The sequence below is a fragment of the Oxyura jamaicensis genome, chromosome 2, assembly GCF_011077185.1.
Source record: "Oxyura jamaicensis isolate SHBP4307 breed ruddy duck chromosome 2, BPBGC_Ojam_1.0, whole genome shotgun sequence".
Lineage (NCBI taxonomy): Eukaryota > Metazoa > Chordata > Aves > Anseriformes > Anatidae > Oxyura > Oxyura jamaicensis.
In genome coordinates, this window is record NC_048894.1 from 40,927,594 (window position 1) to 40,937,287 (window position 9,694).

Consider the following 9,694-nt stretch of genomic DNA (forward strand, 5'->3'; position numbering starts at 1 on the left):
CAGGCCCTGCCCAGCGCCCCGCTGGTGGGGGGGGGGGCTTAAAGGCGCCGCGCGGGCTGCGGGGTGCCTGTGGGGTTCCCTGGGGTTCCCTGGGGTTCCAGCAGCTCCTCCCCTACTGCCAGCCACGGGGCTGAGGCACCCAGCCGGCCCTCAGAAACATGGAACTGGTGCAAAGCATAACGTTTTGATATAAGGCGGTGCCCTGTTATTTGGTTTCTTCAGCTTGTAACACCCTTTCCATCGTTTTTGTACAGGCACGGGACCATTACTTGTGGCCGCCCTCCCAGATTTGAAGACGCGTTGCTACACTTCTAAGATACGAACGCGATCAATTCAAGTATAGCATCTGCAAAGCGTGGATTGTGGAAGTGCTTATAGCAAAATCATGGGAAAAAAAAGAACATCAAGTGCCAACTTCCAACAAATCACTAAACAACCCATGTTCCCAAATGGAAACTTAGTACAGACTCCTATTTTTCAACAATATTACATAAATATTTTTTTTTTTCCTTTATTAAATTGCACTTTCTCCTTCCATTCTTTTTTTTCTTTTTTTTTTTTTTATTTTCTTTTTTTTTTTTTTTTCTTTTTCCTTTTTTTCCTGCAGTAGTTTCCTCAGGTCTGTGTTGACATTGCTTTGGCGCCCATGTTGTGCTCTGCCACGACAGTTCCTCCGTTTCATGTATGTGATGTACGGTGCCACGTTTTTTTTTTTTCATAAGTAAAAACTTATTTTTTCCTACATGTCATGTCAGGCACAGCTGGAGCTTGGTTGCAGTCCAGATCATGCCCTGATGTTCCAGCATCCAGATGGTACAACTAAAGACAAGTCTTGGTGCTGCTGGCCTATTTGTATGTGTTTTCAAAAGGCTCTTATAAAGTCAGTTACCATCTTGCCTTAGTTTACCTCTTGCTGCCCTTTTTGATGCCATTTCAGCATCTGTGTGGAAAAACAAACTCTTTTTCCAGCTGGAGCTGGGGGCTTGGTGAAGGGCAGGGATCTGAGAGGTGCATGCAGCAGGAGGGGACTCAGAGATGGCCTGGGGAACAAAGGGCAGGTCAGAAACCTGTGCTAAGGTGGAGGCAAGGCGGAGTGGAAGAATCACTGAATCATTAAGGTTGGAGAAGACCTCCAAGATCACTTGGTCCAACCATCCCCCTACCACCCATGTCACCACTAAACCATGTCCCCACGCACCATGTCCAACCTCTCCTTGAACACCCCCAGGGACGGTGACACCACCACCTCCCTGGGCAACCCGTCCCAATGCCTGACTGCTCTTTCTGAGAAGAAATGTCTCATAATTCCAACTAGAACCTCCCCTGGTGCAACTTGAGGCCATTCCCTCTAGCCCTGTCACTGGTTACCTGTGAGAAGAGGCCAACCCCCAGCTCCCCACACCTTCCTTTCAGGCAGTTGCAGAGAGCAATGAGGTCTCCCCTGAGCCTCCTCTTCCCCAGACTAAACCCCAGCTCCCTCAGCCTCTCCTCACAGGACCTGTGTTCCAGGCCCTTCACCACCCCCCCTCTCCTCCCCCGAGTGGTACGGCCCGGCGCCTGGGGGGCGGGAGGACGAGGCGGAGCCAACCACTGCGGGGCGGAGGCGGGGGGGCGGAGCGCGTCCGGCGGAGGTAGGGGCAGCGGGCCGGGAGGGGGGCGGGAGAGGCTGCCCCCAGCGGCGCTGACAGGGGAGGCCTGAGGGGGCCCGAGGAAGGCCGTGGAGGCCTGAGGAGGCCTGAGGAGGCCTGAGGAGGCCTGAGGAGGCCTGAGGAGGCTCCGGTGTTGCCCATAGCCCGCGGGCTCTGTGCGTGGCCGCAGATAATTTGGCGTGGCTGGGGTCAGATCAGTCGTCCTCGCTGTGTTACACTGTCTGACTGCCTCCTGGTAGCAGCTGTGTGCGGCTGTGCGATGTGTGCTGCATTAGTGACTCCTCCAACTATCTCTCCGCTCTTTTTATACAATCCAGGCTAACTGGCTAAATGTAATTAAAACTGACTAATTTGGACCACGATTTAAAGCAGGCTCCTCTAAAAAAAAAAAAAAATGTGTGTTTGTAACCACTATTTTTAGCTATTTGCCAGCTAGTAATGCTACTGCGCACATTTGCTGCCGTAGAGAAGAGCGGATCCTAACTTCACAACGAATCCCGTGACGGCATCTGTTTCCAGTCCAGCTCTTTGTGTTTTACCAAACACCTGTATTGCCCCTTTGATGAGGCAAAAAACACGTGGCTGTTGCCAAAAAACAGCCGAAAACACTTCTGACTGTTGAGCCTGTTGCTGCTGAAATAGTGTTTTGGCTGAAGACAAACCTTAGTAATTATTTTTACAAGGGTCAAATCACCCCTGGTGGAGGCAGAGATGAGGAGAGCTCTGAAGGGAGCAGGGAAACTTACCCTCCTGTGTGTGTTTAACTTTCTGCTTTTTTAAGCATAATGACTCTCCCAGCTGGAGAAGACTGGAAGAAAAATAAAAGTTAATTTCTCCCTCATCAAGATGGGCTGAAAAATGCCTACCAATTTAAAGTTTGCATCAGCAGCAAATTCAGACCTATTGAAGCCTGTAATTGTAGATGTTCACAGCGCTGTACTGTAGCCTCCCTCCTGTTCCCATGTGCCAGATGGGCATAATCAGAGCAGTTCCTGATCTAGTTGGGGCCAGACAAGGTACGAGAGACAGGGGCTGTGGCACAGCACTACAGCTTTACTGCTTGGCGTGGTCCTCTCGCCAGAGATGTCTTGCCTGAAGTACTTCTGCTGTCACTTGACATATTTCATGATAAGCGAAGTCTCGTGGTGTTATGTTCAAGGGAGCTGGGAAACCTGCAGGCTGTGTGCTTCATGGCTGCTGGCCAACAATCAAATAGTTCAAAGCCAGACGTGTTAAGTGCTAGACAAGTTATTGGAAAAACTGTTCTGTCAGGAGAGTGTTTAGTACATCATTTATTTTTACAGTTTTTTTTTTCTCTTTGATCATAAACATCACAATATAGAAATGTTAGTCTGCTCATAAGTGAAAAAAGATTGCAGTCCAAAATTTTTTTTTTTTTTTTTTTTTTTTTTTTTTCAATTTGCAGCTCTTTCAAGTGCTGTTGTGGTACATCTTGTTGAAACACACTTGAGGTACTGTCCCTACCCATCAGAACTGACCGACTAAATGCCCCAAAACTGATGAAGCATAGGTGGAGATAGGAAGGTGAGGACACTTCTCCAAGATACTTAGTTGCACTAGTGGCAGCACCAGAAAGGGACTCTTGACTCCTGTTACCTGGCTTTCTAGAGCATCCTGCCTGGTTAAGATGATGGCATCCTTAACACGATAGCACTAGACATACACTTGCAGTTCTCCATCAGAAGAATGAAGATCTTTATGCTCATTGTTGGTATCTCCAGTCAGCTGGGGATTAAAGCCCTAGGGGGAGTTACCAGTGAGTATTTCACATCCCACAGCGGTAACACGTACTATTCCTGATGACAGACACAGAAACTGCATCCCTTTCCGCAGTGCTGAAAATAGGCTTTCATGTAAAAAGCAGGTTGTTAACTTGGCAAACTTGGAATGTTTCTCACATTGGCTGCTTTATTGTTGTTTTTCTGTCTTTTTGCACCCCCAGTTACAGGAATGTGCATGAATTGATTGATTTCCACCATGTTCTCGCAGTGTTCCCAGGATCTCTTAAAGATTGCAAATCTTCATCTCCGCAGTCTGAATTTGAATCTGCATTTAAGAAATCACAGGAGAGCTTTCAGCAAGTCACTGCCTGCTTGTCGAAGGAAAGTAGTTGTTACAGGTATTGGCTTAGTGTCTCCTCTCGGTGTGGGGACTCAACTCGTGTGGAAGCGCCTTCTCCAAGGAGACAGTGGGATCACATCGCTAGATGGGGAAGAATATGCAGGCATTCCGTGTAAAGTGGCTGCCTGCGTGCCACGGGGAGACGAGGAGGGTCAGTTCAGAGAAGAGAGCTTTGTATCAAAGTCGGAGATCAAATCCATGAGTTCTGCTACTGTCATGGCCATTGGTGCAGCCGAGCTAGCAATAAAGGACTCTGGCTGGTCTCCGCAGTCTGAACAGGACAGCTTAACAGCTGGTGTGGCAATTGGAATGGGAATGGTTCCACTGGAAGAGATTTCTGATACAGCCTCTTTATTTAAAACAAAGGGTTATAACAAGGTCAGCCCGTTCTTTGTCCCAAAGATTTTAGTCAATATGGCAGCAGGTCAGATCAGCATTAAATACCAGCTGAAAGGGCCGAATCACGCTGTGTCAACTGCCTGTACCACTGGTGCGCATGCTGTTGGAGACTCCTTTCGATTTATTGCCTCCGGTGATGCTGATGTCATGTTGGCTGGAGGGACTGAGGCTTGCATTAGTCCTTTGTCCTTGGCTGGATTTGCAAGAGCTCGGGCCCTCAGCACTAGTTTTAACTCAAGCCCTAAAATGGCATGTCGGCCATTTGATTCACAGAGAGAAGGGTTTATAATGGGAGAGGGTGCTGCTGTGCTGGTCTTGGAAGAGTATGAACACGCTGTGCAAAGAGGCGCTAGGATCTATGCAGAAGTTCTGGGTTATGGACTGTCGGGCGATGCTTGCCACATAACAGCACCTAATCCAGAGGGAGATGGTGCATTCAGGTAAGAACCAAATGTTGATTACTGTGGCTACTTTGTTAATTAAAATGGGCACATAGGTTTCTGTTACTTCATACTTTTCCTAGGGAAATGCTATTCAGTCTTGAGCTAGTATTCCAAAACCCAAGAAACTCATCTGAAACTAATCTGAATATAACCTGAAAAACAAAAGAGCTCCTGGTAAGGTCTTGCCCCAGTTTTCATTTGCTTTTAGTAATGGCCTGAAGGGCAGTTGCTAGAATCAGCCTTTTTGGATAGAGTTATGAAAACCTCCCCTGTGTGAAAATACTTAATGTTTGATGCTATAGCAGTTCAGTCTCTTGAGTCTCTTGTTTAAGGTTGTGCTATGACAACTTTTTGAGGTACTCCCTCACCCTTTGTCATAGAAAAGAGAGACCCCACTGCAAAAGCAGGTCCTGTTATTTGTTGTGTTCTGGAAGGGAAATGGCAGTCCTCAAGAAATGCCAAGTGATGAGAAGAAAAGCCAAGTGCTACTCAGAGGATCTAGTTTATCAGAACAATTACCGTAAATGTCATTAGCATTAATTGTGACTATTGTTGTTCAGAAAAGACTTTGGGTTTTTGTAAAGAATGTATCTAGACCATACCTCTCTGCTACAATCATGTTTAAATACTTCGATGTGATGCAGCTGACTGCTGGTGGAGGAGTGTAGCAGAAATACACTTTAGTACACTTTGGTAAGATGGTAAAGCTTCATTGTTGTTAATCTCATAAAAAAAGTTCACAAGTAGATGGTATTCCTCTAATTTTTATCCCCAAATTAATTACCAGTTAAGTTAGATGTGTATGTACTGTTTATGAGCTTTGTATAGGCCAAGTGCTATTGCAGATTACAGGAATCTCTACTAGTTTGCATTACCATGAATGTATGTGAATATTTAATAACAAAATTCAATATATCACTGTGCAAATAGTTCAGATTTCTACATGTTCCCCTAAAGGTATGTTTCCATCTTTATTGAATTAACAGATTTTTCAAGAAGTGTAATATACCAAATCTCCCTCAGAGCTATTTGATTCATAGTTGATTGGTCTACAGACTTAGGTGGGAGTATTCAGGAGTGTCTTATTGAGATTTTCAGACTTTTGTTTACCCTTGAGATGATACAGCAATATCTTGTAACAGACTTTTTGTATATTTTATGTTTGCAGTAGCATATAAATTAAATTCACAGTGGGACGTAGTTGAAAGTTAATCTTGCTATCTCCAGAATGTAGAGCCTTTCCACACTTGAGAAGAGATAATACATTTTAATGCAATTTTCATACCAATATTTGGTTACTGCAGTGGCGTGTGAATTAAATATGAAATATAGATGCTTCTCTTACTTTTCTGTAGGATTTTATTTGCCACATCAAGAAAAATCAGGGAGATGTATTTTCCTCTCATCTTCTAAGAACTACTTGAATTAGAGACTAACACATGTTGGAATTAACCTGCAGGAAAGGAGACTCAGGAGTGTGTATATGAAGTGTGTTCTACGCAATAATCTGTCACCTCCTTAAGTAATTATGTTCCTTGCAGCTTATTTATTAAACTAAATTAACATATCCACTTCCCTTACTGTTTATCAGTAATCTTTTCTATGTGCTTGTTGGCTTACTCTGTATTGACGGTGAGAATCACTGTACTGCAGCCTAAACTAAGCTGGATGCTTCTGAGAATAGAAGGCTGTAATGGAGACATTTCAATTTGTCCAGCAGCCTGTGCTGCCTCTTTTCTTGAGCTTCATTTTTTTATTTAGTTTTTATAAATTTCAAAAGAGACAGTGGTCTTTTGTCCAGAGATGCTTAGATAAATGTGTGTGCAAGGAAGGGTGTGTGACTCATCTCCTTTCTGTGGGAAAGCTGAGAAAAAACAGTGTGGAGTATATATGGAGCTGTATTTCTCTGTGGTTTTCATAAAAAAGCATTATTTATAGAGGCAGTCATAGTCCACAGGTCATTAGAAGTCAGAATGAGAGATATAATGTCAGAGTGGAACAGCGTGACTCTGAGCTCTCAGTAAATATTTTAATGTGCAGGAATTTGGCTATCTCCTTGCTGCTCAAGGGAAGGGAAGAAGATATCTTCTAACCTCTAAGAACATGCAAAAGAAACTCACAACAACTTCAGAATTTTTCCTTCATCTCCAAATATTTTATTTGGATAGAGCATTTTATCTTATTTTTAATACTGTATGTATAAAGGTAAATAAAATGTAAAGACTAGGGAATCTTCCTTTCCCTTACAATGCCAAGGGGATTTCCTGCAGCATTGTACTGAATGTTACATTAATGTCAGCTACGTTACAGAAACTTCACTGAAGAGAACTTAGGTTTTTGTAGTCGTTTCAGGTACTTAATGCTCTCTCAAATGTTTTCAAATTTTGCATTGAAAAGAGTCTTTGATATATTAATGTCATCTGTAGAGATAGGTTGTTATATCTTCTTTTTTCAACTTGTATTTTTCTCAATGGTGGAATTTAATCAGCAAATTTTTAGCAACAAGTCTGATTCTGTAGTAGGCCTTACCACTGCTTTCTTTCTAGGGTGGCTGGATGTAGAGGTTAGTTTAGGTAGATGAACCAATCTTGTGACATTTACGTTTTTACATTGTGCAGATTTTTGCATTTGATAAATGTTTTCAAACACCGTAGTTTTGCTTTTGGTTTGTACATGTGACAAAAATACAATGGGAAACGCAGCATTCTGTCTTTGCTTTTTTTCTTTAGGTGTATGTCTGCAGCAATAAAAGATTCTGGAATCAAACCTGAAGATGTAACATACGTCAATGCACATGCAACGTCAACACCTCTGGGAGATGCTGCTGAGAATCAAGCTATCAAGAGACTTTTTAAAGATCACTCACGTAACATTGCAGTTTCTTCAACAAAAGGAGCAACAGGACATCTTTTGGGGGCTGCAGGAGCTATTGAAGCAGCTTTTACTGCACTGTCCTGTCACCATGGAATTTTGCCACCTACTTTAAACTTAAAACAAACAGAGCCAGAATTTGATCTCAATTATGTTCCATTAACAGCTCAGGAGTGGAAAACTTCAAAGCGGCGTATTGCACTCACAAATTCATTTGGCTTTGGCGGTACCAATGCAACTTTGTGCTTTGCAAGTGTTTGACTTGTGCTGTGCATGTTATGAAAAATGGCATTCAGTCATTTTCTGTACTGCCATCCTTGGTGTATTCGGTGATCTTTTCTCAGCTTGGAGACTTGATACGTAAGAACTTTACTCACCCCAACACTTAGGTCAGTAATTCTTTTAGGAAGAGGGAATTTCTTTTGCTCATTTTAATAAAAATAATTACAAGAACTATTCTATGTGTGGTAAGGAAGTTTTTATTCTTCACTAAAAGGGGAGACTTGTAACAACTAATCTGAATAGCACTATTTTGTGAGAAGAGGATCAAGGTGATGACAAATACTGTATTTGAATAACTTAATGCATTTATGACTACTGTATCTCTTTGTCATTTTTTGGGCCAAATGATTGACTTCTTTTGAACTCTGACTTGCTTATAAAATTACATGCAGATATGAAATTTCAGATGTGGATTTTCTTTACTTCATTTTCCTCCTTTTGTTTATCTAAATTCATTTCCTGTGATGTTCTTTTCAGCAGTCAAGATGGAGTACCATCTGGCTGTGCATATGGATATTAGTTTCATGTAGTGAAAAGAGAAAGTGGACGCTCATGCTTTTGGTAGGCTCTTATCTCATCTCATCTCCTAAACCATCAACTGCTGTAGTGAGGCAGGTAGTGCTCTTTTTTGGCATTCTGTCTGCAACTCTGCTCAGCATGCACTGGTAGTCTGTGTTGGACACTGTAGTGAGAGGTACTGCCTCAGGGTTATGTGGTGGAGTTTGTTAGTTGAGCTAGATAGAAAAATTCTCACTAGCCAGCTCATTTCTGGGTAGCTAAAAATATAGATTCTAAAGAAAGGTATTTTGGAACACTTTTTAAATTATGCGGAATCCAAGCTATCAACAGCTAACCTCTAAGATTGTTAGTCTCTGTAATAGGTGAAATATATGAACAACCAAGGCAGAACCTGCTGTGTCTCAACCTGATATATTGTTCATTTGGAAAATAAATAAAAAAGGCACTACTGAAAGTATGAGGTGTGTGGATGTGATGGTTAAGAGTGCTCAAATAAAGAAGTTATACTGAAAGTTTTGCAATTGTATTGCAATTTACTCAACATTAGCAACCCATTGATCAATCTGTGTTTTTACTTAATTAGAATAGATTTTTCTTGGGCATTTGGCACAGAAATTACTCAGAAACATTTATGCAAAAGGGATGCTGGCTAACGAGTTAGGACTGTACAGTTGTGACTTGGTGACTTACTGCATGATGGTACAAGGTTTATGACTGAGCTCCCCTTTGTTACTTTTTTCATTTGTAATTCTTTTTCACCATAATTTTTAATCGTAAGTCGTTGCAAATGTTGTAGATTTGCACACGTTCTTCCACACAGATGACATTCAGGAGACAATAATACAGGGGTGACAGGATTTCTGACAGTGGATCACATAACATGGATGGGAACTTGGAGGTTTGACTAAGTGCACAGTTGCAGGTGGCTCTCCAGAGCGCTTTGGTCCAGTTAAAAGGTTTTGTGTTAACTTTATTCATTTCCATATGTTGTGTTACTTCATTAGTGATGATGAGGAACAGTAACAATGAAGTATAGAATCACAGAATCATATAATAGAATATCTTGGGTTGGAAGGGTCCTTGAAGATCAGCCAGTTCCAACCCCCCTGCCATGGGCAGGGACACCTCCCACCACATCAGGTTGCCCAAAGCCCCATCCAGCCTCACAAGGGCAGAGCAGAGGGGGACAATCCCCTCCCTTGACCTGCTGGCCGCTCCTCTGTTGATGCAGCCCAGGATGCAGTTGGCTGGCTGGGCTGCAAGCATGCACTGCTGGCTCATGTCAAGATTTTCGTCCACCAGAACCCCCAAGTCCTTCTCTGCAGGGCTGCTCTCAATGAGTTCTTTTCCCAGTCTGTCCTCATGTCTGGGATTGCCCTGACCCAGGTG

The 9,694-nt window shown here is 42.9% G+C and overlaps 1 protein-coding gene across 2 annotated transcripts; it reads left to right on the plus strand.

The window, feature by feature from the left end:
- Nucleotides 1-1,566: 1,566 nt before the first annotated feature.
- OXSM (3-oxoacyl-ACP synthase, mitochondrial) lies at nucleotides 1,567-9,381 on the plus strand. 2 transcript variants are annotated; one of them, XM_035319196.1, is made up of 3 exons: nucleotides 1,567-1,631; nucleotides 3,613-4,630; nucleotides 7,363-9,381. In XM_035319196.1, exons 2-3 carry the CDS (start codon nucleotides 3,648-3,650, stop codon nucleotides 7,763-7,765), a joined length of 1,386 nt encoding a protein of 461 aa, XP_035175087.1. In that variant the 5' UTR covers nucleotides 1,567-1,631; nucleotides 3,613-3,647; the 3' UTR covers nucleotides 7,766-9,381. The 2 variants fall into 2 exon arrangements, with proteins under 2 accessions (XP_035175087.1, XP_035175088.1); XM_035319197.1 differs by lacking the exon at nucleotides 1,567-1,631 and adding an exon at nucleotides 3,093-3,194.
- The last annotated feature ends 313 nt before the right edge of the window (nucleotides 9,382-9,694 follow it).